Source organism: Petromyzon marinus, chromosome 1 (assembly GCF_048934315.1).
Source record: "Petromyzon marinus isolate PM22_M1 ecotype Great Lakes invasive population chromosome 1, UKy_Petmar_22M1.pri1.0, whole genome shotgun sequence".
Classification (NCBI taxonomy): Eukaryota; Metazoa; Chordata; class Hyperoartia; order Petromyzontiformes; family Petromyzontidae; genus Petromyzon; species Petromyzon marinus.
In genome coordinates, this window is record NC_133667.1 from 34,180,668 (window position 1) to 34,208,463 (window position 27,796).

At 47.3% G+C, this 27,796-nt stretch overlaps 1 protein-coding gene across 4 annotated transcripts in view; it reads right to left on the reverse strand.

Moving 5' to 3' along the window:
- CHRNA7 (cholinergic receptor nicotinic alpha 7 subunit) overlaps positions 1 to 27,796 on the reverse strand; it is a 59,573-nt gene that overhangs the window by 19,079 nt on the left and 12,698 nt on the right. For all 4 annotated transcript variants that reach the window (XM_032950267.2, XM_032950276.2, XM_032950260.2 and 1 more), the window contains exons 3-9: positions 25,378 to 25,517; positions 23,971 to 24,015; positions 23,141 to 23,250; positions 15,856 to 15,935; positions 13,031 to 13,198; positions 9,494 to 9,688; positions 5,075 to 5,161 (exon numbers count right to left, since the gene is read on the reverse strand). In XM_032950267.2, coding sequence (XP_032806158.1) covers positions 5,075 to 5,161; positions 9,494 to 9,688; positions 13,031 to 13,198; positions 15,856 to 15,935; positions 23,141 to 23,250; positions 23,971 to 24,015; positions 25,378 to 25,517 — 825 coding nt within the window. The remainder of the gene's footprint in view (positions 1 to 5,074; positions 5,162 to 9,493; positions 9,689 to 13,030; positions 13,199 to 15,855; positions 15,936 to 23,140; positions 23,251 to 23,970; positions 24,016 to 25,377; positions 25,518 to 27,796) is intronic.

A 27,796-nucleotide genomic window follows, 5' to 3' on the forward strand; every position in this document is an offset into this window, starting at 1 on the left:
ACCTGTAACATTAGCACCTAGGCATATAGATTTGAATAATATAAAAAAAACTGACTCACATACACGATTTTATTAATGTATTCGTCATTTCCTCGATTCATCATTGCACAGCTTAATTATTTGCCAAAATCATAGCAATAAACTGTGCACAGAATGATGAGTTTTCACCTGAGAGGGAGACTGCAAAGCAAGGACGCTCTGACGTGTGAGAAATAAAGCGGTGGTTTTTAACTGAGATTTCTGATATTTAATGTCTCAAAGCAACCCTTCATAAATCCCTATTGTACAATATATTTCTTCTTTTATGTCAAATGCCCTTGGAAATAAAAACGCGAAGAAAAAACATTCTGCCAGACATTTTGGCAAGATGATTTACAGGAAATGTTACGAAGCAAAAAAGAGCCTTTATGGGAGGGCAAGCAAAATGACAAATACAAATGCAGTAGTAACTCACAGCCCAAAGGTATTACCATCAAAGAAGCCGTGAACACTTCTCAAGGCCAGATAGAGAGGTCTTAATGGAAGGATTGCCTTCAACGGCATGTTGCGTTTTCAGCATTTAATTTCAATATTAACGGAGCGACTGCCAAGGGATTAAACTTGTCCGTGAGGGCGACCACCGGGGAGATGGAGCAATGAAATCAGTTCGTGTCTAGGTGTTCCGAGGCGGATTATTATATCACAGGATCATGGAGGCAGTGGCAGCTTTGGGAGGCGTGAGTTGGTCATGGCTGATATTGATACGTTTCATACAAGATGTTAATAATTGAAATGTGCTAATGTAAAATAAAGTTAAAAATAAAAGCGACAACATAATTTAAAAGTTTGCAAAATACTCATCAAACCGTTGGCATCCATCAAACGTTATTAATTCAATCTTAACATGATCATAACATTCTATCTGTCCATTACATTTTGCTATGTTTGATGTTTTTTTTCAGATTTTTGTCCTGGCTTTTTTTTATCGTTTTAATGCGCTTGCATTTCTCCCTAATATTTTTGGCACGTCTCACATTTAGAATAGACATGTTGTCTCAAAGGGCTCTCACCTGGATTAAAGTTAGGATGTCTACCCACCCACTTATCTACCAACCTACCTAATAATCTTACACAATAAGTGCATTGACAAGGAGGGGCGTTACCATATTGATTTTATGAGGAAGTGTATTTAAAACAAAAACAAAGTTCTCAATTCTCTTTTCCGCTACGTCTTGATATCCCCCATGTTTAAATGCAACGTACACACACATCCCGACACACTGACACGTTGCATGGGCAACATTAAGTAGGTGGAGTTTCAGTGGTGTCACTGCCCTATGAACTCAGCGTCTGAAGTTCGATTCCTGGCCACGGCTGACATCAGTGGCGAATTAAATCTGAGCCGGCCCTGTCCCCTCTGCCCCCGCCCGCCCCCTACATGACTGACGAAAAGTGGAGAGGCCTTCATTCAGCAATTAATTGACAATGTCTGTACTGTATGTATATTTTTTTCAATAAGTGCAAATATAATAATTGTTAAAGCCTACATAGTTCATCAGCAGGTGCACAGCAAGTAGGTTGTAGGATTCTTTTAATTCTACCTCTGCCCAATGGCAGTGTCTTTGGCTCAAATTCCCTCCATCCTGCATGATCTTGAGCTTTCTCCTTCATTCACTGCAAGGTCTCCTTTCTTGCTTCAAGTCATCAAGCACCATCTTTCTTTTGTCTTCCTTATTGGCCTTTCTTTCCCAACATCCGTACTTCCAGAACTTCCTTCATCAAGCTCTCACCTCTGAAAATGTTCCCAATCCGCATACATCATCCGTATTCTACAGTAAGCAATTTCATCATCATCACGATCATCACGATCCATGGGCAGATAGCCCGCAGTCGGTGTCCACTGCACATTTCGTAAATTGTTTCCACTTTCCTCTCTGTCTTGCGCCAATCTGGCTCAAGTAGTGGCCACGCCTTTCTGGCCCCGATCTCTTGCGATGTCGTCGTCAATACATTCTCCATGAGATCTTCCCCTCTCTCTTCTGGTTCCTTCCATTTCAGCAGTCGGTGCTCGTGCGTTTGTGTCGAGGAGTCTCTCCTGCAGCGTGTGCGAAGCCGCCCAAAGTCCTCCGCCGTGGGAGTCCCCCTAATGCGGCGTACTCTGAATGACTCCGACCGAGATGGCTGACAGGGCGGTGAAACCAACACCACCGTGCGATACCATCAGGTGCGGCGATGCTGCCACGCGCTTCGCTGGCTGCGGCAAGCGGGATCGATCGGTTTGAAGCGATCGGCTAAACGCTGCACAGCCCTTGCATTTGTTACGCGCGGGCATTTTTTCCCCCGTCTCATTCTTGAAACCTGCGGCCGCCTGCTGCGTCGCCCTCCGATGCCATTGTGCACTTTGAGCGCCACTTGTTATTAGCACGGTTGGCTACGTACGGTGCGAAAGAAGTTCAACATGCATAGCACATTGTTACGTCGCATGAGAAGGAAGAATGAGAGCAACCTTTTCACGATTTGTCGCGATTCATTGAAAAGGTTTTGTTTTCTTGAGGGACGAGTGTACGCATGCGCGTACGTGTCTGTGCATTTTTGTAATCTGTGCTGAATGCACGCACATACGTGACAATCGCAGGGATTGTTGTGTTTTAGCATGAAGGAAACAAAATTTCATTCATTTCCATGCGTTGATTTGATATTCCCTCCACATTAACATGCAACGAGAACATTAATATTGTTTGGGTACTGATAACAATTGGGAACTGGGAGTTGGATGAACCCACTGGAGACACTTTGTGCATTAACTGGCAATGCTAAATTGCGTAGCCTGCAGCTCGGATTTTAACATTCATCGCTGCGGGCAGGGATTGCACTCTTGCACTGCGCTACAAACCCAACGAAGCCGAGTTAAAGTCCTAGCCATGGCCAACATCAGTGGCGAATGATGCCGATCTGTACTGGAGCGGTGTGGTGAAGTATGGCCCAACAGCTCCCATGACTGATGCAGCATAGTATTGACAATTGGGCTGTTATCATTAGAGTGACATTGGATATTTTGAATACAATTTTTCTGTGAATACAATATTTGACAAACTCTCCCCCCCCCCCAAAAAAAATAATTATGCACTCAGTGATCATACAATAAAAATGGGCAGGAGTTACATCTCTTACTTGCGGTGAATATACCTGCAGGCTGCTTCAATAAATTGTACGCTATCGGCTTGTATCTGCACCTCATTACTGGTGTGTATTATGGCTAGACAGATGGACCTATGATTAGGTGAGGGTGTAAATTGGTGTCGAGAATAATCTTACTGGAGGCTGGTCTGCGAGGCCCCACAATCCTCTCATCAGATGCGAAATAATGACGAGACTTCTGTCTCTTCTAAAACCATGGATTACGAGCCTTTTTGACATCCGGCTGCAGCAGGCGATGCCAATGTCGATGAAGAAAATAGATTGATCTTTGGAACTTTGTTACGATTGTTGCTGAGCTCTGCTTGGGCTGGCGGTGTATCCTTTTCAAGCCTCCGCAGACCCGCCGCTGCGCTCTTCAAGCTTTGTTAAAACAAAGAGAGCCCGTGCGTGACAACTCGCTTCATGTGAGACGACACTGCAGGCTGGCTCCAGATGGCGGATGCCTGACACAGCAGCCGTCACTTCCTAGATTCCAGCGGTCGTGTTTTGTTCCGAGGGTAACTTTGGTGGCACACATTGCGGCCTCGCCGTATAAACAAAGTACAGAAGAATGAAAGGGGAAAGGCGCAGCCCTGCAGTGTCTTGCTCACGCCACTTTTGGCGGAAGGGCTTCCGCTCGGAGGGCGATCTAAGAGAGCCCGTTTTGGGGGTGATTTGTTCTACCGTCCCTCGAAAGAGTTGGGAGTGCCCACACGCTACCGCACCACACGAACAACGGCGGAGTACCCATTGATGCTGCTGGGTGGGTCGAGGCGGTGCGGGGATTTACTAATAACAAAAAAAGACTCGCGCCGTTGTTTCGACCGCTGGGCGGAAGATTGAACCGTCGACCTCTGGATTGCACGTCCAGCGCGCTAGCCGTGGCACCAAGGCAGCATCCTAAACATACCGGGCATTGATTTTCTTGTTTTCGGACATGAAACGTACGGAGCGCTGCTTCTCGCTCAGCAATGTAAAGTATTTGGCGTTGATGGAGGATCGCGTCATGGTGCCGTCCACTAAAGATGAGGGCGGGGCGAAGGGGGGGGGTTATCTGTGCAGTAAATTGCTCTGCCTTGAACGAGATCATGATACATGATATCGTGATACTACAGATCGTGATACATGAGATCGTGATACATGATATCGTGATACACCAGATCGTGATACATGAGATCGTGATACATGAGCGATACGATAGCCTTTTTCTGTGGCCTCTGGAGTCTTCACCAAAGACGAAGTCCAACAGCTGCATGATTAATCGGTGCAAATCGTCCAAGTGGATACAAATGTCGATTACAAATTTTGCATTCCGTCATAGAGATGTTTGTTAATGGTAAGCGGTGGCGCGCAGATGATTATCCATTTTTGTAAGAGAGGGAGAATGGAAGGCTCAGAGAGATGTGCTTACTATTTTGGGCTTAATCTGGATTGCGCACGCATCTATCATCACGTTCAATCGAAATGTCTTCAACTGTATGCCACCAACATCCATTTAATTAATGTGGCTGTGTGTACACATACACACCTTATGGAACCTAGCAGAAGCATGGTACGCCTCCATTCAAGCACAATTTAGATTGTCTGTCACGCTCTCCCGTTTGCTGTGTACATCGTCTATATTCAGGGCTTAATTTCTCGCTCAATATTTCCCGGAACCCTGCTAGGCCGGCTTGAAGTCGGGACGTTGGCACCACCTGCACCGACATCGTCAAATTACCAACAAAAAGTGGATCATGCAAATAGCCGTATTCAATTCGCAACATTATCACGTCATCCGCTCCTATAAGCCATCTACAGAAGCTGGCGTCACTCAGCGCTTGGCCACCCTCGAAGTGGCACCGCACTCTGCTATTCTGCCCCGTGGGCTGGACGTTGGCGTGCGGTGCGTCCGCGTTCGTCGCGCGTCTCCGCTCACCGATGAGTGGAACGGAGTCGGACGTGGCCGGCATGATTTCGGCGACCAGAAGCATGAACACGGTCAGCGACAGCAGCACGGTGATGCCTGAACACAGAGGGGCACCGAGCGACAACCGCGGTGAGCGAGGCAAACGCTGAACCCAGATAATGCCGCCCTTTGATTTCTTATCTGTAATGTGCATTTATTCCATACCCTCCCCCCCCCGCACGCTCTCCCAGCGGTACGCAGCCTATCTTGCAGAACAACAGCTGCGGCCAATTGAAGGGCGCTCGCAATCGTACCACAAACAGATGCTGAATGCGGAGATTAAACGAGTTTAAGCAAGAATCTGCTCACAAAAGCCCCAACGGCTTTGACTCCGGATAATTGGCAACTACGTTAGGCTGGACCAAGTGAAGTTTAATTATGCACGCTATGTCTGATGCATGATCTCATTTATCGTCCCTGCCGACATTTGTCTGAGCCAATCTCTCCCAGTTAAGGAAAGCTGCGTGTGACCTTTATCCGATTGCGCAATGCGGGAGAGCGCCGGCATCCTGTGAGCATGTTGCGTGCAGGGTGCATGCAGGGTGTGCGTGCAGAGCAGGAGCACGTTGTGTCTGCAGGGTGTGTGGATTCTGCGTGTGCAAAGAGGGGTGCACAAAATAACCCCCTATCTCCTCGTGGTGCCGGACGGGCAACGCTGTCGTGGACAGTGCTGTGGGGTGGGTGGGCCAATTCCGATTGGCCTTTCCCCTCATGGCGTTTAACCACCACAGCAGCCAAATGGGGGCTCTTGATGGGTGCGAGGGGCTGGTAACCCCTCCACCTTCAATTAATTACCACTAAACCACGAATGAAAAATGTAATTAATAAGCTTGTGCCGGAGGCCCTGGGGGGACAGATGTCTATGACTTCTCGTGGCCAAACCCCATTTGGCGGAGCAAGGAGATTGAATTTTCCCCTGGGGGCTCCTCCAGAAACAACAAAAAGCCATTATGGATGGCCATGTGGAATGTTCTAACGCTCACTGCGAAGGAGAGGCTGCCACTCCTCTGTCGGGAGCTGGACCGGTACCGCCTGGATCTCTGTGGTATTCAGGAGGTCCGGTGGACCGGCTCTGGCTCCTGCCACCATGAGGTGTGGACAGTCCTCTACTCGGGGCAGGAGACTACCAAACAACAAGGAGCGGCTCTTCTTCCGAACAAAATAATGAAGGGGGCGTGGGAGCATGGCGGTGAAGTGTGGGAAGCTATAAGCCCCAGGCCACTTTGGGCTCGCCTTCCCATCAACCGAAGGCGAGGAGTGGTGGTCGTGGTTACTTATGCCCCCACCATAGACGAACATCCGTGGAGGGTTGCAGGCAAGGCCGATGAGTCAGATGCCTTCTATGACCTCCTGTCTCAGGTGCTAGCTAAAGTGGCACCTCGGGATAGAGTCATCTTGTTGGGTGACTTCAATGCCCGAGTTGGTAATGATGCTAGAACCTGGTCTGGAGTGATTGGAAGGCATGGGCCAGATCAGCTCAATAACAATGGTAGGAGGTTGCTAGATTTTTGTGCAGCCTACGGGCTTGGAATTACCAACACGCTGTTTCGGCCATCGGCGCATCCACACAACATCATGGATGGATGCTGTGTCCAAGCAAGAACATCTGCTGGACTACATAGTGACGGAACAGTGGATAAGGGCCCATGTCCTGGACACCAGGACCTACCGTGGAGCTGATCTGCCCTCTGACCATCGACTTGTCATCTGTAAGATGCACCTGCCATTCTTACACTCCGGTGATGGGTGTACACCCAGGACCCCATTCAAATCTAAGGTGGCCTAGTCTCAGCTAGCTGATGAAAGTTGCAAGCTAGAATTTCATCATCGCTTGCGGCTGGGGTTGGCATCATCCCCCACTCCTCCAGATGTTGAGGGTAAATGGGTGAGGTTTAGGACTGTGACTCGGGCAGCTGCAATGGCTGCTATGGGTACATGGTCCAGACCTCCCCAGAGACCCTGCCTGACAGAGGAGGTGTTCAAGCTGGCTGAGAAAAAGCAACAGGCCCACTCTAATCGTCTACAGCATCCCACGTCAGAGAATGAGGAGGCTTACCGCAGCCTTCGCTTGGAGGTTCGGAGAGCCATGAGGCGCTGCGAGGATGGGTGGTGGTTGCGGGTTGCTGAGGAGATGGAGTCTGCCTCAATGGCCCTCCATCACAAATCCCTATTTAACTCCATCAAAAAAATAACCTGCAGCGCCACACCTATTACCATCATTAGGGGAAAAAAACGGTGATCTAATCTCTGACCCCCAGGAACAGGTTTGCAGATTTGCTGAGCATTTCTGTGAAGTCCTGGGGGAGGGGAAATCCCTCGACATGGAAAATATTGTGGGACAAAGTGGGGATGACCCTGCTGAGGCTGCGGTACCTCAAATATTGGAAGAAGAAGTCACCCCCTGTGAGTGGCTGGCTGAGGTGCCATCTGTTGGGGAAGTACTAAAGGCGATCCAGAGTCTGAGACTAGGAAAGGCACCGGGAGAGATTATCTCCCAAGCTAAATGCTGAGGAAGGGTGGCGTTTGTGCACAGACTGCCCTTCATGACATCATAACAACAGTCTGGACCACTGGACAGGTTCCGCAGGATTGGAAGGATGCCCTTGTGGTCCCGCTCTCTAAGAAGGGGGACCGCACAGACTGTAATAACTACAGGGGCACCTCACTCATCAGTGTGCCGGGAAAGGTCCTGGCAAGGATTATTCAACATCGCCTTACCAGGCACACTGAGGAGAGGCTTGCGGAGCCCCAATGTGGTTTCAGGAAAAGGTGGTCCTGCACAGATGCCATATTTTCTGTCCGTTTGTTACAGCAGAGGTGTAGGGAATTCCAACAAGACCTACATCTCTGCTTTATGGACATGGTCAAGGCCTATGACACCATCAGTAGGCCTGGGCTCTGGGTTGTTCTTCGTGCTTTCGGAGTCCTTGACCCTCTTCTCACGATCATTAAGGACCTTCATGATGGTGAGCGGGCCCGGGTAAAACTACGTGGCCGGGAGTCGGAGCCATTCCCTGTTCACCTTGGGGTGCGACAGGGATGTCCTCTGGCTCCAACATTACTTAACATCTTTTTCGACCACGTAGTTCGTGAAGCCTTTGATGGCTGTACCAGAGGAATTCCATCTGGTACAGATACAATGGGAGGCTGATCGATGCCCAGGTGCGGTCAAGGGATGGCTCCCTATTGGTCAACCACGTTATGTATGCCGATGATCTGGTAATTGCCACTCACTCAGAGGAGGAGTTGGAGGCGCTGCTTCTGAAACTGGAGTGTGCCACTAAGAGGTGGGGCCTTACCATCAGCCCCACCAAAACTAAGCACCTGCCTGGGTATTTTGTACCATTGGGCACTCCACCCCCACAACTCCCATTCGGTGAGGGGGCAGTTGTGGAGAGAGTGGAGAGTTTCCCATACCTGGGCAGTGTGCTCATCACCAGCTCTGATTTGACAGCAGAGGTCTCACTCCAAATGCGTCGAGCGGCATTATATTTTCATCGGTTGCGTAACGCTGTGTGGAAGCTACCTGGTCTGTCGCTCCGCACGAAGCTTAAAGTCTTCTCGGCCATGGTCATTCCCTCCCTTCTCTACCCTTGCGAAACGTGCACCCCCCTAATGGAGCATCTTCGCCGACTGGAAACATTTAGGCTGGCCTGCCTACGATCCATCCTGGGTTTAATCAGGCTGGATTGTGTGAGGAGCTCACAAATCTTTGAAAGATCTGGGCAAAGTCCCATCGGTGAGCTCCTCCGGAAGGCAAGGCTGCGTTGGCTGGGTCATGTAGCCCGCATGCCCAGTCACCGCATGCCTAAACAGCTTTTGTTTGGCCGGATAGAGGGGGCTAAACGGGCGCGGCACGGGCTAGAGAATAGATGGAGTGATGTGGTACAGGAAGACGTGGAGCTGAGTGGACTTGCCGATGACTGGTACCAGCGGTGTCAAGATCGGCCTCTGTGGAGGAGGCTCGTGAAGGACGCTACTGGGCAGTTGGAGGCAGTTGCCCTCCAACAACAACGGAGGGTGGAGGAGCGACGCTCGCAACAATGATCGGAGCGCCGGGTGGCTAAAGCACAGCAGGTTGGCACAGTAGAGGGCACAGGTGGTGCATCAGCCAGTCATCTCAGTCAGTTGACCCGTGGCACCTGGGTCTGCCCCGTGATCTCCTGCCAGCGGGCGTTCAACACTTCACGTGGTCTCAAGGTGCACATAGCCTGGCACAAGCGTCGTGGTGACGTCACCGCCACTTAGTGGCGAATGGCGGTTTTTGTTGTTGTTGCGCTCGCTTGGTGTGCATGGTGTGTGTGTGTGTGAAGGCTGCGTGTGTTCTGTGTGTGTGCAAGTGGGAGGGGGGGGGCGTGGCGCGCGCGCTGCGTGTGCAGGAGGACGCACCAAGCGAGATCTTCTCCCCGGAGTCGGCGGGCAGCAGGAATACGAGCAGGGACAGCGCCGAGATGAGCACGCACGGCACAAGCAGGTTGAGGCCATAGTAGAGGGTGCGCCGGCGGATGGTCAGCGTGTACGTCACGTCGGGGTATGGCTCTTGGCAGCAGTCGTAGTACAGCTCATTCCTCTTGCCTGGGATCTCTGCGTTGCGAGATGTAACGATGATGACAATGACGACGGTGATTACGATTGCTGCTTCAATTGAGCTGAACCAAGATGAAGGTATCATCACGGACGGAGTCTTTGCTGCCACCTGTATTGACAACCACAATGCTAAATCCTATGTGAACATATTATCCGGTGATGCTGTGTTTGCAGTGGTGCACAATAACATGAACACTAGCACTCAGCACATTTGTCAATAACGCTGCCTTAAAAAAAAAGATGTATTTATATAAACAGTGACGTTCATAGAAGGGCTATTGCCCGAAGCGTCAACGATTATATATATTCATTTCATCTGAATGCATTGTCATCAGCGCCACCCAGAAGGTGGAGGTTCAAAAGGGCAATTTTCCCCGGGCCTCACAGAGGATGGATGAGGGGGCCCCACCAGGCATTTTGGCTCATGCCTGCAGCCCTGCTGGGCTTCCAGGCACCTCCGATTACCAACATCGCAAAGCGGTCCCTTGCTGTCTGTAAAATAACTCCCCAGAGAATATTTAGTCATCATTTCAGGATGATGAAAAAAAAACTATTTCGGTTGTACTGCGACAACATTGCGTTAAACGACTTCATTATTCAGTAAAAAAAAATAAGCAAAAATAATTTGCATTCTTCCACTTTGCAGTGAATTTGGCGCGAAATAATCCGTCACAATGAGCCAGGTGGCATTTCGCATCCGTGCCGCAAGAATTGCAAAAATAAAAATCCCACACGAACAAAAGAGAGCCCCCGCGGATTGAGAGGTAAATGCTCTCTGCCAGAACAATAGGGCCCTGAGACAAAGGGCTCACGGAGATCATCTATTGTGGAGGGCGCGAGTGGAAGTCGGACGCTCTACCCTCCCTGCCGTCCCCATCTGCCTTGCCCACTGTGCCATGCCAGAACCGATGAAAGCATTCGCTTGGCAATACCAATGAAGCAGCATGCCTAATGAGCTCTGTCCCTTTACATTAATTCTTACTGCATTGACTCAATTTCTTCTTTCCAAGAACAAAACTAATCTCAATCCAGTGATTAATGGTGTGGCCTTGGTATATCGGTCAAATGTGCGACTGGGGTGCCTTGCTAAAGACGTTCCCATTGGACTGTACTGCTCTTCCCATCGCCACGAAGCATTAATGCACTATTGATCTCTCTACCCCTCGGTAGATTTGGCGTGGAATTCGTCATCAGCGTTGCATATGCTTGAACTACAATGACGTGGGTACAGAAAGAGGCGCACGCCGTTTGGGGCACAAGCACAGGTGGATGGAATCATTCGAACTGTTGAGCTGGGTTGAGTGAGCTTGGGCAGGATTCGCCGTCAGAAGTGATGACGGCTGATCACTTCTGGAACACTGACGCCGAGCGGCAGTCGCGAAGTTAACGAATCCAAGAGGACGTCCACCCCGAGCAGGTGGAGCGACGAAATCGGTTTGCGTGCCAGGCGCTGGGTGAACGGTTACATCGCAGGATCGTCGCGGTTGGCGGCGTCTGGGAGAGGCCTTCATCCAGCAGTGGATTGACCAAGGGTGATGATGGCGGCGACGATGTATATTTGCTCACGAAGGGAGAAAGTGTCTCTGTATGTCCGATTTCATTTGGGTTGGCCAGACGCTCGCCACTAAAAAGGTTCCAGATTTCCAATACTTCGAATATTTAACGCGTAAATTACACCAGAACAGGGGAAACGTACGGTTGTGGAATTTATTGATGGAATATTTTTTGTTGGGGCATTGCACAGCCATCCATCTTCCTGACGCCAGGCGAGGCACAATGAAATCAGGGAAGGTTTTTTTTTTCTTCAGAATGCACGGGATGATGCGGCAGCAGTGAACATTTATAGAAATGTGCGTCCCGTGAGCACCTGGGAAGGAGAAGTTCACAAGCAGCGGCACGCTGCTCCATATCAGCTGGAAGCTTCCCCCACCCCCCACCACCCCTTCCTACGAGCACCTCGCTTCTGCGCAATGTATGACACTTTACACAAACAGTAATGATGAATGGTAATGTAATCGCAGCTTTGTTTACCCAGGAAATCGTAACTCAGCATTTTTCAATCCAGGCCGCCCATTAGTTAATATTTGTTGCTCGTGTGCGGCGCGTGCTCGTAGCAAAAACCAAAAACTCGGCGTTCAATACTCCGTGAAGGTGAAGCTAAAGTTGCAGCCCTGCAATGCGTTACTGCTGGCAGAGAGGCCTCCACGAGAGGGTTTTTGGCCTACTCTTCCACGTTCGTCAAATCTGTAAAGGACGAGTAAAATCTCATCGTAGCGAAAAGAAACTTGTGCGGGCCGGAAAAGCAGGAGTTTCAAACATCACTCAAAACTGTGCAAAAAAGCACACAGCCAACTGTCCGTGTGCAACGTCCATTGGCATTTCCTGAAGAAGTGCATTCTCGCCTTCCACTTTGGCCAGATGTCTTCGAAGAGGTGGGAGCACCCAGAATTTACCCCACCACGCGCAACGTGTCTATCAACAAACTCTCCCATTACCCATTGAGTTTGGCGGGTGGACAGAGGCAGGGGGAATTTAAGAAACTTGCAATATTGCTTCAGCTGCCGCACCAGCAGATCAACTGCACGTACAAAGTGCTAACCATTACAGGAGAGCAGCACCCTATTACAATAATAATTTAATAAAGGCTTTGTTAACCCCATACATTTTTTACTCAGTCCCAGGGTTCATTTTTCAATCTCGGTAGCCCATAGATTAATAGTGATTTTTTTTGTATGTCCGCGTGTTACCCTTGCTTGTGAAATATCCGCGTTAATGCCCCATAGACTGCGTGCAAATTAACGCGGTCGAATTGTGTATCGCAACGCCGCCCGACTAGTCAGAGTACTAATACGGGTCTGAACAGTGGCAACTGAAGACCTCATCAGGGCCAAAGCCGTTGACGCCACCACACCTCCCTGGTGCACTCCGCCCTCCTCCCGGCCCGACAGCGCCTGCTTGCACAGCAGACACACGACCTGCAGGACCTGCTCTGATAGACTTCCACCATCTGGTGCCCTGTTCTTCCCCGCTTGGTTGCCCGGACTCCTTTGGAGGCCACTCCAATGCTCGTCTTGGCAACCGGCGCTAACCCTCCGCCATCCTGCACACGCGTCCCCATGACCGTGATCACATCAACACATCACACCTGGACAGCGTCATCATTTCGGGACCACCGTCGCAGAGACATATTCCGCGGCACTGCCTATCCATGACAACTCGGCCACCAGAGACAAAGATCCTCTCCCGTATAGCCTGAACAGACTATTGGGGCAAGTGCTGTTAGCGGCCACCGCACGCACACACACATGCACACACGGCCACCCCCGGCGAGCAACGTACCCACGAGGTCCCACTCCCCGTTGGCGATGTAGCCCGACGTGTCGGCCTCCAGCATCTGCAGGTCAATGAGCCAACCGTCGTGCGTCCACGAGCCGAACTTGAGGTCACACTTCTGCACGTCGAATGGGAACCAGCGAACGTCGATGTAGCACGTGCTCTTCAGCATTCCTGTCTCGCGGAACGCACGGGGGGGGGGGGGGGGGGGAGTTGTGGGTGGGGGGCAATGGGTGAGAGGCCGAGGCAGCGATAGTGCGGCTCTCATCTCGGAGGCGACCGGTAATTTAGCACTTGAATCAATACAACCGCTGCCACCTCCAGCAGCCTATTTCTGAACCCCTGGGTTTTAACCGTTCACGCCGGTTTGCCATTCATGCCGGCCGTGTCCGTACGAGTATTATCGGCGCGGAGACAAATCTCTAAACTGGTTTGAATCAATCAGGAATAGTTCAACTTCTGGATGATTGTTTTTTGCAAGTATTTTTTTTTGCAGAAAAGTGGGTTGTTTTTTTACAGAAATGTATTTTGACGACTATCATTTGATAATTATGCAAATTATACATTCTTATTTCCCGTTGGGTGTGGTTTTGGATTTCTGTGGCACACAAAATAGCGCCAAGGATGTTTAACTTACGCACCTCCAGTCAACGATTACATTGCAAGTTCACCGCAAAACTGGAAAAATATTGACGCGCTTCTCCCATTATTGCAAACAATATATATTTATGCTACCATTGTCAGTGGTGTTCAAAATAAACCGTTAACATTTTTGCGATGGCAATTTCCAGTCGAGTGGCCTTTTCTTCAGAAACTTGACGGCAGCAAAACTCCATATTAATGTCGGATTATGTTAATTTTTTTTTTAGCTTTAGCAGGTCCTCATAGTCAGACCTTACCCAGGAAAGAACGGTGGGCAACAGGAGACAACGAGGATGAAACCCTCACATTAAACATCTTGGCGGCTGCCTATTGATTTGGGGGGGGGGGGTGAAAGACATAAAACTACAGCAAACCAAAGCCACGGCACGACCCAGGGACCCATGAAATTCTGAAACAGGGAGATAAGCGCAGTAACATGGGGGAAGGTTTGATAAAGATTTATTTGCTTTCTTGCAGAGCTGGTATGGAGTTAAAGGTTAAAGGAAAAATCCAGGGCACAAATCAAGTGGTAGATTTTATTTGGTATTAAGGCTGAGCCAGTAGTCATCATTGTCTTTGCAAACACAAGCCAGATAAATCTTTACCAAAGGGTGCCACGTGTGGCGATAGATTTATGACCGAATTTGTTAGGACGGTGCAAATGGTTGTTTATTTAGATATTTAATTCCGATTTGGTCGCGAACACAACCGGCCTTTTAAGGGATCACATTCGCTTGCAATTTTCAGAATTACATTTTTTCACCCTTATAAACCACTTAAGGTTTTAGCATTAAAGCCACCAATTGACCAGTTTGAAAAAAATTACACACCGTTATGTATTTGATTTTATTCCTCTTATCCCTTAATTGTTGGATATCTAATAATAATTGCACAAACTTCAAGAGCGAATGTGAGCGTTGTGCAGTAATCACGCCGAATCTTCCTCCTCCTCCTCCTGTGATAATAATCCACAAAATAATGGCGTGAAATGTTCCCTTATATGCCTCCCGCAGTGGGTGCCCTTTGAAAAAAAATAATAATTTACATTTAGCACATTTACATAATAGCGATACATCACGCAGACATCGCTTAATGTTACATTCCAACGCACAACATGTTTACATGAATTCGTACCCGTTCACCTCGATTGTAAATTGACTTTTGGACGAACCAATTCCTTCCAGTACTGCCAAACGAAATTAACTTTCCACTTAACAACACCGCTGGATAGACATTAAATATAGAAATTAATTTGCAGCGTGTTTGAAAATCAACTTTCTCCGCAACGCGCTGGAAAAATACGGCACGTAAAGAGCGCACGTGTGTGTGTGTGCTCACGTGTAACAAACAGTGATTTGTACATGTAATTATAATTCCGCAATTGCTTGCATTTCCTATTTGAGCTATACAAATGATTTTATCCTGTGGGCCCCTTGAGCTATCATCACCAGTTTTGCACGTAGTTCGACGGGCAGACTCGTGAAAGGTTGCAATGATTTCTGAGTTGTTTTTTTCCTGTACTCTGGCCACCTTCTCATCTCGTTATGAATAAGTAAATAGAAGCCCCCCGTTCATTTGCACCTCATCGCCTTCCAACCTATGCACCCTTTGGGAGCGAATTTTTTTTTAAGGAAGGCCGTTTGTGAGTCCGTCAGTAGATGAGCTTTAGGATTTATGAAAAAAACCAGTACTGTATCATCTTCGTCATCGTCATCATCGTCGTCAAAACCACCAGCAGTGGATAACAACAGCATGGGGAGGCTTCAATCCAGCAGTGGGCAGACAATGGCTGCTGCTACTGATGATGTTAAAAATGATGACAGTTCAACACTGTCATCATTATCAACATCAGCAACAGCAGCAACAACAGTTGTCTATTGCCTGCTGGATGGAGGTCGCCCTGCTGTTCCACAATGCAGCTCACAGCGGTTCCTCAGCTCCATCACCGCCGTGGTCGTAATCTCGGTCGCGTTCGCTCCTCGAATGTATAGACGTATCGTTTGGGCTTTGGTGAATTACATGAAATGTAAAGAACAAAAAAAAACCGACGGAAATTTGTATTCCCCCACGTTCAAAGTCAAAGTAAAAAAAACCTGTTAAAACGCATGTTTGTTGTTGTTGTTGTTGGGTGCGTGATAAGCGGATAGCGAGCACATTGCATACGCGAGTGTAAGAGAGATAGGACCCACCTGGGGGTAGGTGCTGGCAGTTCCCCGTGTAGTTCACAAGCACGTTCGTGTGAAATGTGGCGTCAAATCTCTCGTCGGCACTGCACGGCGCCGACATGGAAAATTAGCCAGACATCAACAACAAAAACCGTCCACGCATACAGCCAGACAGGCAAGTGCATGCTGGAATTAAGCATTGCGCTATATCCTCCAAAGAACAAAGTGCTTTCTGCCGCTTTAATTCCATGCAAAAAGGGCATGCACTTCGTGGGATACTGCGAACAGATTGGCTCAGATGTAGATTGACTTCAAAAGCACCTTGCATCTCTGTGATACAGAAACAATACTGCTCACCTCCGACTAATTATTTTAGATATACTCAGGGCAAGTACCAGCAAATTCTGTCACGCAAAAGCCACACACCGGAGACCCTTACCACAAGGTAGAGGACACACAGGGGTGAAGGCCACACTTTGGAATGTGAGGCTCTCCATGCGAGCAAATGGTTCGCGGTTTTAATCGTTCCGGATTATGGTGCCCCAGATAACGGGAGTCACGGACAAGAGGAGTTCTACCGACAACTATAAATACGTGACACCTATGCAACCACTGTACTGCCTCAGTACTTGGCCCACCGTCAGGGCACCACTGTGTATTTCAAGGGTTTCATCAGCACAACCGGCACTTGTGACCCCTGTTGAGGGGTGAAAAACACGGACTCGAAATCACCACAAAATCTTGTACAGAATTGAGCGAGCGTTTGTTTAGTCACGCCCGCGACACCCACTCAGCGGCCGTGGGTGTCCCCCTGTCCCGGACACCTCCTTCTCACAAGGATCCTCATCGCATTGCCATGGGGGATGGGTCAAAATGTCAGAGCCGCAAGAAGTGTCAGTCTTGGGCGGCGGGGGAGGGTGTGCGGAGGGGTGTAACGTCTACGACAAGTAATAGCAGAACTGTTCCACGGTGGCTAGGAGATGTTCACTTCATCGCCTGGTATACAGGAGGTCGTGGGTGCGATCCCGACACTGACGCCTATATCATGTTCTCCGCGTGGTCACGTGTATTTTTTTCTTCAGGTCCTCTGTTTTTTCCCTCCACATTTAGAATCAACAACACGCGTTTATAGTATTTGGCTGCTATAGATTTCCACTTAAATCGCCACTTCGTTGAGCTTTCATGTTGTGGCCAGGTAGCTTCTGAAAAAGAGCGATAGCTCAGTGGGCCTTACCTGGTAAAAGAAAAATAGTTTAGTGTATAGTGCATCTCCTCCTCTTTCACGAATTTGCACTTACCAGCGTGGTGAAGTATGGTCAGGCAATTTCTGTATCCGACATAAGGCCTTTACCCACGATCAAATTTGCAAAGTGTTGTCAATTATGATTGATATAATGTTATTTATACAGTAGTTGTTATTTGTGGCATTTACTAAGCTGTAACCATATCATTATTAAATTAGTATTATTATTCTCAGGGAGTGTAAAGTGTAATCTTTAGCCAATCTCTCTGCCTCACTCTGGCTTCTCTCCTCTGAAGAAGGACCATTACATGAAACGTCTGCCAATTAAATGTTTTCACGTTGTATGGCAGCATCAATGGTGACTTTAACGCAAGGTAGGTAAAAGTTCTGGAGGCCAGACGATGATTGGTAAACATGGCATTTGTGTTGACTTAAAGCTTTCGTGACTGCAGGGATTCATCTTCTTGGTTCTTTCGGTAAAGTCACGTAGAATGGAAATAAAATAGTGAAACATAATAAAATAAAATTCTCACGACGTTTCGGCCACAACACAATGAGTTTACATATGTAAACATAGGAAGGAGTTTACATATGTAACTCCTTCCTACATATGTAAACTCCTTCGTCAAGGCGCTCTGCTCCTCCCACCCAGCTTAAAAGACGCTACCAAACTTGGCAGTGTTCACTGAAGCGCTGTTTTCCCAACAGTTCTGTTTCTTCACCTGAGGAAGGCTACTTGTGTTGGGGCCGAAACGTCGTCAGAATTTCATTTTATTATGTTTTATTTTTATTATTTTATTTCCATTCTACGTGACTTTACCAATAGAACCAATAAAGCCACTGAGATATAAAAAAATACAAATATCACATCAGATGACGATTGCTTACGTTGCGATCAAAACATCGTGATATTTGTATTCTTTTTTTCCATCTACGTGGCTTTACCGAAAGACCCAAAGAATATGGCATTTGTTAATTACGAGTGAACTTTTGTTTATGGAATCGACGCAGTAGGGTTAATAGGTGATTGGCTTCAGCGTGTCGCGAGGTTAGCAAGGGAGTGAACTCTTCGTAGTAAGCGTAGCGAGAACAGCCAACGTGGTCCCAGACACCTCAACACTCGTGAGGAAAGTAACACACATTCTGAAGCTCCCTGCACAGAAATATGTAAAATGTAAGTATCTGCGGTTCAAGTTAATCCTTCTGAGGCCCCTTCCCAGCTGCAAATGCTACGTAAAATATTGGAGTCGCGGATTTTTTGGCTTTAGATTGATTTTCTGTAGATCCATGTAGTTTTGGGATCTGTCTATACAACTACTTCAGGGGAAATATGTAATCCTTGTATGTAGTCACGTGTGTGCAGTTCTGCTTATACTAGGGCAGCGTTGAGAGTTATTAGACTTTGTAGATGTTGGTTTGGCTTTTTAAATTAATTTTCCTTTGCACGGAGAATACAATAAACTTCACAGTCGTATGTGAACAAAGGTGTAGAATGCATTAGTGATGTCAAGAAATGCGTTGTTTGAAGGGAGCACATTTCAGGGCATGTAATATTACCTGATTTTGTAAAACAACCACAACAATATAACAAGTATTCATACTTCCATGCTGGAGGGAATTCGTTTTTTTGTTACCACAATGAAACTAATTATATCTGGTGATGCTGCTGCTGCGTTGGCGGTGGCACGCAAGCACAAACAACAACCAAAAAACTCACCACATGTGACAATAGCATTGCCAAAAAAGAAGTACAGTTTGGGCAACGCTTTAGGCAATGGTTGTAGGCAATGACCCTTCAATGGCCCTTCAGTGGCCCTTCAATGGCCCTTCAATGGCCCTTCAGTGGCCTTTCTATGGCCCTTCTATGGGCCTTCTTCATAGCACATGGAGAGGCCATAGATGTAGAGTGAATAGCATTTTGAAAATGCCAACACTTATCCCACTCCACCTATCTGGCCACTCTCAATGTGCTATGAATAAGGGTCGTTGCCCAAAACGTCGCACAGTCTACGCTTGTTTCCTTTAGGGCAGCTGTTATTGACAAATGTGTTGGGGCTGCTGCCACCTATTTGTCCAAATAACAATGCTTTTTTTACGACCAAACAGATGCACAAATGCAACGTGCGCACGTGTACTGCCAAATATACTGCAATATTTGCCTCCAGGTTCAAAATGACAATAACGCTGCAGCCATGCAAAGCTTTCATCATAGAATATATAGAAACCATGTTTTGTTCTGATTGAAACGCGGAGTTCTAAAACTATAAAACCCAATGCTTAGAAAGAAAAGTGTTATAATTCTACTGACAAGAGCCCTTTTTTTGTTGTTGATTGAACCTATTCATTAGCATGTCTGGTGAAGCACTCTGGATTAGTAACCATGTCTACCTGAGAGAGCTCTAAATATTCACCTTTGTCAAAACCCCTCAACATTTTTTTTAAATCAGCTAGCACATCTGCGGGCTCGTGCCAATTGACAAACGCGAATGTTTTTAACAATGGGGCCATTCTGTGGAATTCAGAAAAAGTATACCCAAATGCATTGGTAATCCGTTTGGCATAATAATTATTATAATCTGTTACACTCATATGACTCTTCCCTGCACAATCCCCTCCCCCCTCCATTGCATTTTGAAGACATTTTTTTTATTATCTGCCGAGGTACGGATGTTTTTTTTTTAATTTCCCAGCTATCAATTTTGTCAAATTAGAAAAATTGCTTCGAGTCGTTTATCAAGCTTATCCCACGCTTGACTTGTAATGTTGGGGAATTATCGTTTAATGAAAAGTTTAGTCCATAATGAGTGTTACTCCGTTTCGAAATACTTCACCCTGGCCGTAATTGCTGCGAAATTAAGGTTTCATTTTTAACAGCAAACCTCACAATCTGGCTGGTACATTCGAGAACGTCACTGCGTTGACACTTAATGGCTCACGCTTGTGAATGCAGATGGGCACCGTTACTTTCCTAAGCTTCATTCAATTCCTTGTCACTCTCCACGAATGATAGCGTGATCAAGACTAAAACTCGGGTGGCTGCGTTTGTAGCACGGTGCCTTTTAACCACCGTGTCACCACTCCACATTTTTAAGTCACATACACAGGCATACGCAGGACATATCAGAAAAGTGGTCGAACATAACATAAATGTCGTGGGGTATCCAACCATACGTTGATTGAAATTGGGGGTGCTGCGGTAGGGAGATGTTAACTCCCTCGCCTGGTATGTAGGAAGTCGTGGGTTTGATCCCGACCCTGACGCCTGCTGTATATTTGGAGTTTTGTATGTTCTCTCTCCCCGTGGTGGCGTGGATTTTTCTCCGGGTCCTCCGGTTTTTCCCTCCACATTTAGAAAGATTTGTTTCGAGTATTTCGCTGCTATACATTTCCACACGATAAGCCACTTCGTTGAGCTATCATTTGTGGCCAGGTCACTTCTGAATAAGAGCTGCATAGCTCAATAGGCATTACCTCGCAAAATAAAAAAAATAGTTTTTAGTTTAGATTTAGATCCTTATGCTCGCGACACATTCATTAAATTGTCTGTGTGAGCACACATTCTTTACGATCAATGCACACCGTCGTATGCAAAATTATATGTCACAGGTAATATTTGTGGAGAGAAAAAAGAGCTGAACACGTTGGACTGAATTGAATCAGAAGCGATACAAATGAGATGGTAAAAAGAGACAAAAAGGAATTGGACGATGACCCTAAATCGTTGCCATTCATCAAAGCTCCAGGTGGTGAATTCTTACGTAGCTGACACGTGCTTAACTTTCCTCAAACAAACCTAACGCTCCGCGACCAACGCAGAGTTTTTGTTCTTACAGGGTTTAATATTTAATATACTTATAATATTAAAAAGGGAACATTGAGATCATGACTAAGGTACACTGTACATTCTCTACTCATAATAGTGAATTCGGGTCGTTCAGCTTGCATTAAAAACGTGATTGATACATATATACCACATTTTGTCGTAGCCCGGACGTAATAATACGAACAATAACGGGTCCAGCAAATAACGTTGCTTGCGCACTTCGATACGGCCCGCTGGCCCGCACCCCCCCCCCTCCATCCCTCGAGCACCACGCCGTGGAACCATGAACGATCTGCCTCCAGAGTTCCTTCATCCCCCTCCCCCCCCCAAGGCATTCCTGCTGGACCCAATACTCCCAAGGAGACGAGGAAAGGCTCAAAGTGACGGCTATTCTGGCTGTCAGAAACCATATTGTACCAACGAACACACACGGGGGGGGGATATATAGGGAATATATATATATGTGGAGCACGATATTGGGTTTCCCGTGAAATTCGGGAGATTGCTACGGACCACAAATATTACGCACGACTGAGGAGAGAGGGAGAGAATGGCATTTTGTCACTTTGCAAAGTGTACGTTTCTTGAATTCCCCCCTATTAATTACATTTCATGCCATTATAGGGCTGAAACAAATGCCCACAGTGAATCAAATTTCACATTTCGAGAGAACGTGAGGTACGTGTTATGGAATGCATGAGGAAGTCGCATTAATATTTGACAGCCCGGTGCAACGTAATGATTTGGGATTTTTGCACACAGCCTTTTTATAAGGTTTTTTTTTCAGGAAGATTTTTGCTGTTTTTTTTTTCCTGGATCTTTCTGTTGCGTGTCGTCATTTTAAGATGTTCTGTGTTGATGTTTTTGTTTGTTGCGGTTGCACCCGAGTTAAGAACCACATGGCTCACAGGGCTATACTTAATAAAATAAAACTTGAAACTTGAAAACTTCAATTTAGCAAGGTCATTGGGTTTGTGTGTTGGTTTGTGTGTGTACTTTTTCAGACCCTAAAAAAACGTTCTCAAACCCATTTCACAAAACCGTCTTCAGATACAGACACGGCAAGTAACGCTTGCACCTTCAGCACTTTGGAGGAGACAATCGTGTTCCACTTAAAGAAAAAAGTACGAACCTTCTTTAAAAAAAATTCTAACTTTTAATTTAAGCAGTTACATTTTCACGCCCTTCCTTTACATAGGCAGTGCGCCATCAGGCACACTCATCTCAGCCAAAGTCACCGGACACGCACAACGGCTGGTCTCTTGCAACATGTGATCACTGCCCAAGAGTTCGTTAGATCAATTAACATTTTACTCTGTGAGCGAACAAACTCCAGTCCAGGTTTTTTTTTTCCAAGATCCATGCAACGCGTGCATTCCATTTCGTTGAAACTGAAAAACCACCGGTTTCGTTCGAATTTTTCTTCCCACCGAAAGCCACGCAGGAACAAATTATGTCCCACTGCCCACCAATATCTTGCTGGAGGTCCACCTCCCCGTGCATTACCACTCAATCACTCGCTCACCGTCTTGGCATTCTAAGATTTCGTCCAAAGACCTTGCGTGTTGTCGCCAGCAGCTGGAGGGAAAACCCGTTGCAGAATTCCATATCTGATGCAGTGAGCCTGCGAGGGACCTGGTCGTGTAGCACGCTCAAACATTGCTTCTGATGCTTTTAACTGCTCGCTGCACACCTTAATAATGATAATAAGGCATCACAATGCCAGCAAGCGAAACTACGCCCGGGGAAAATCTCTTTCCAACTCACTGTTGCTCCAGCTCGCTGCATTCTTGCCTAGCGCATTGCCAGCCTCCCTGGATAATTCCTCAATTTTTTTGGTCATATTAGCCACAACTGATGGGGTTTGCAATTGTTTTTTGACCATATTTACGGTCTGCCACAATTCCACGGAGATTTACTCCGCTGCCAGCTGTAACAATGCCAATACCGATCCCAAGTCACGTTCATGCTGACCGCATTAAAGATATCTTATCCTTCATGTGTGCTCTACATCATTCAGTGTTCCGGGAAATGTATACACGCAGCCCACTGCTGACCTCTGTTGCGAGAGGGCTCCATTCAGCCGGCTTTGCATTTTTCCCCAAAGAAAATACAAATACGTATATATTAATTTTTGCAATCGAAATTGCATGATCTTGTGTTTTTTTCTTACAATGTTCATTATGTGTCACCTGATGCAGCAGTTACTCGGTGCACTAACACATGACCGTGCATTGTCTTGCCTGTTGTACAGCAGGATGTCAGGCGTCCAGATCTGATGGGGTTGAAAGCGTAGGTTTTTCACCCCCGGGTGTTCACTGTAGTTCCAATGGAGGTAATGATCCTTCCAGAACTGGAGGAAGGCGAGCGAGAAGACGCGACATGTTTAGCAGAGCTAGCGGCACAGCGGAACCCTCAAAGCCCGTTCTGGTGAGCGCTTGTGCCACACGGCGGTTACCGGGCTCGTAAATCCTAGCATCACCACACCGCAACCACACTGCACCGCGCAACCATTTGTACGGGGCTTGATTTCTCATGGATTGTTTTCTTGAGGACACCAACCTCCAAACCTAAACCCTCCCTGCCCCCCCGCCACCCCCCACCCCAACCCACCACCCCAACCCCCTTCAAATATCCCCTTCCCAATTCTCCTTCCCGTGGGTAAATATTTTCCAGAGCTCAGCCCCGGATAGCTCCAGCTGAAATCTACGTGTACGTTGAAATTCTTTCGCACCGTACGCAGCCAACCATGCTAATCGGAGGTGCAGGGGAATCGGAGGTGCGGGTAACCCGTTAAAAACGTGCCCTATGACAGCGTGAAAACAAACAATCCTGACGTAAATAAATGGAACAATTAGCCTGCCCATGAAAAAAAAACGTAATTCCTCAAAGACCAAATTACCACCAATTTGAAATTTCCGCACGTCTGATAATTATTGCCCGTGAAAACGTGTCACTTGCCGAATTAAAAAAGGGCGCGCAAATGCGCGCAATTCTCGCGCTAACATGTAAAAAAAAAGTTAAGAGAGTGCTTAGCAAGCAACGTTTAGCGCCACTTTATAGATGAACTCACAAATTGCAGCCAGACGTTTGTGGTTAGTACTTGGTTCTTCTCATCCTGCGGAAGGGGACACAGAGCAAGCTGTTCAGAGGTCACATCGTACGACTCACCTGTGCACCATGACGCTTGGATTGCAAATGCCACGGTGGGGGCACAGGACCGCAGACACATTTGAGACAAGTCATGGTTATTCGCTAGGACGGCCCTTCAATCGTTCTCCAATGACCAGATCCTTATGTAGAAATATATATAATCTATATATAATTACCGTATTGTGTGGATTTATAAGAGCCTCGGGAAAGTAAGATGCACCACAAACGTATGCTTTACGATACATAAGTGCGTCTCGTTATCCAGAGAATACGTTACATATAAAAGTAAATTAAATGTACACTTTGCAATTAAGTTAAGGGCAGGCCGCTCTCTAAACTGAAAATGTCTGAGAAATTATGCATTTAATTATTCGTAAATCGAATTACAATTAAGTTGTATACATTTTTTTTACGTACGAATTACCGCCCGCAATTTATTTTTGGTAATGTTTACTTTTGGGCGGGAGGGGGGGGGGAAATGTAATAAATAACATACATAATGAATAATGCAGACATCCTGCGCGTATTCAGCCGCAGAATAATCACGCGCTGGGTGAAGATGACAGGTGAACGAGTGCTCGGTGAACGTTACGTACGTACGCATGTTGAACTTATTTCTCACGGCACATAGCCAACCGTGCTAATCAGAGGCTCGGTGGGTTCCATTATTGCCCTCAATGGTGCTGGGCAGGGCCCGGATAAGGCAACCCAAAAAAAAAGGTGCAATTAAAGTTCGCACATTACAGCTGAGTTCCCATCAGGTGTACTCCGTAAATCGCCACGTAATTGACCATTAATATGCGGTGCAGATGTGCCACGGCACCACTCGCGCTCCAAAGGCCCCGATGAACCGCTCGCACTCGAATTATGGGAGGGGAGGGAATGAGAGGATTGCGCAATGAGGCAAGGAGCCGTAACCTAGAGGTCAACTCACCCCCCCCCCTTCAACCATCAACTCTCTACCCCCCCCCCCCTTCCACCAAAGACAAAGATCCCAAGTATAGCCTTAACAGACCGTTGGGGCAAGTGCTGTCAGCGAACACCTATGAAGGCCAGCACAGCACACGAGGGGGAGGATGGCGAGCACCACGCCCGACCACCTTTGTCTCCCCAGTGGCGATGTTTACACACCGCACCAGGTACTCATTTGAGGCTGAGTCGAGCAAGGGGAGGCTCAGGACCGGTTCAAATAATCGTCACCGTGGTGTTGGCCGTGAGCGGGAATCGAACCCGGGTCGCCAGGTTCGTAGCGCCGCGCAGTGCTAACCGCTGCACCGCCGCTCCCCACCACGCGCGCGCATCACCGTGGCCACGTTCGAGTGCATACCACGTCCATGATCTGCATGAGAATGAGCTGGAACTGCACGGAGATCGACATTGAGTCATTCTCGACCGGCCGCTCCAGAGGGTTGTAGTTCTTGAGCAGGTCGCGGTAGAGCTTGCGCTGGTATTCACCCTGCAGCGAGTCTGTGGGCAGGCAGGGGGGGGGGGCGAGAGTTGGAGGTGGAGAAAGAGAAGGGCCATGAGGGGCTGTGCCAACATCGGTCCCTTTGGCCTCGCCAGAAATCAATAACGAACGTGGCTGGGCGCGAGAGTGAGAGATGTTCTCAACATGACAACAAGCAACTCGCCTCGTGGCCAGTGCCATGCCCAGAGGGTTATGCTCAGAAGAGAACCAGAGGGGCATGTTTAGTCGTAACCGGCACGGACAGGGGACGGACATGCAACCCACCTCTCAGAGACCGTAAACAACCGTAAACAATACTCTTTGGATCTCCGGTAAGCACCTTGATTTCCTCCAGGGGTAGGTAAACACTGACCGCGTCTCGTCCTCGTTGCAGAAGGCAAGAGAAGGAAAGCCTATGATTTAGCTAAAATACAGGTTGTCTCAGGGGCACTGCCAAAACGTTGGGAAGGTCAATGAAAATACGAAAGTGGGTAGAAGCTACCTTGCTGCCTCTGCTTCAACGCCAGAATGCATCGGCATGCCACCTGCACCTCCGTTCGATCCGCTCTAACTGCAGCAGGCCTCATCGTTTGGCCTGCACTTTTTCACATCGTCCGCCCGTCGCAAAACTTCTCTCTTACAAAACTTCCGTGTATCTTCGCGAGGGAGCGAATGACCATTGTCGCAAAGACGTGTGGGTATCCTCCACACCAGGAGCGCTGGCAGACTCCCTCCTTCAATTTACCAGAACAGAAAGATGAAACGCAAAAAAAACCCAAAGATATCTCATCTTGTAAAACGTTTCAGGCGTTCAGAAGTGTAAAGAGGCAGCCTCAGACTTGAGTTGTCTGAGCGCAATGTGTTGAACCTGTGGCTGCTCCACATTTCTTGGGTACCTACTCTGTACACAGGTATTGCGTATTGAGGCATCAGTAGCCAATCATATTGATCTTGCATGCATAACTCTGCCCTGATGTCGGTTTGACACTCAGTGAACATAAACGTGAGATAATACAAAGACAGATTTGATCAGCATTGGGCAAAATTCGATTTCTTAATCAAAGTAAACTTGCATTTAAATAACGTATCTTGTTACTATGCACTCAAGCTGAGTGTTCCGGGCTATCTGACCAATTTCAGAGGTGGAAATTCACAAGAGGTGCATTAAACAATACTGGTGGTGGGGTAATGGCCGGATTAAGTTCATTGTAGGTACTGTTTGGTTCTATTCGGTAAAGACACGTAGGTAAAAATAAAATAACAAAAAATCACGACGTTTCGGCCACAACACAAGTGACCTTCATCAGGTGAAGGGACTGGACTGTCCAGAGGACAGCGTTGAAGTGAAGACAGCAAGCCCAGGTCGCGTCCTTTAAGCTGTGTGGGAGGAAGGACGCGACCTGGGCTTGCTGTCTTCACTCCAACGCTGTCCTCTGGACAGTCCAGTCCCTTCACCTGATGAAGGCCACTTGTGTTGTGGCCAAAACGTCGTGATTTTTTGTTATTTTATTTTTACCTACGTGACTTTACCGAATAGAACCAAAGAGTATGGATCCTTGCAGTCACGAAAGCTTCAAATCTAGAATTCATTGTAGGTCCCAGATCCTTTGTTTCGTAGCCCTTCAGTGATAACGTTCCACAGTTGGTGCTGCTGCTGCCCTCTGTTGCTCCTAGAGCCGCTGTCATTCCGCTTGTCTCACTCCTAGCACAGCAACGCCGCCTTGTCTCGCCTTGCAACTGCTCTATGTTGAGAGTGAGATTGCGCGAAAAACACCCATTTGAAGATGTTATTCCTAAATTTGCAATGAAAAAATCTCGAAAAGTTCATCTCCGGTGTTAAATTCTCTCTCACGTTATGGAAAAAAAAAGATTGATGTTGACATGACTCTGCCTCTTCGTATATACACTGTGCCTACCTTTGCTATATAAATATATTTATTCAAGAAGATATCTTGGTTACATTTTTTGCAGGCCCTTTAGTTTTCGTAGGCCCTAGGCACAGTGCCTACTGTGGCCTTTTGGATAATATGGCCCTGTGGGGAGTTGGAACCCTTCCCAATGGTTAAACGCATTAATTTGCTCTATCGTCTGTCCATATGTCTAATAAATAAACTAAAATTGGCAGCAAATGGTGATCATGGTAACTCTTCGAAGGATAATTCACTCTTCAGTAAAATTTCGATTTAAAGCTTTCGTGACTGCAATGATTCATCTTCTTTGGTTCTTTTGGTAAAGTCACGTAGAATGAGAATAAAATAATAAATTGATAAAATAAAATAACACAATAATATTCTCACGA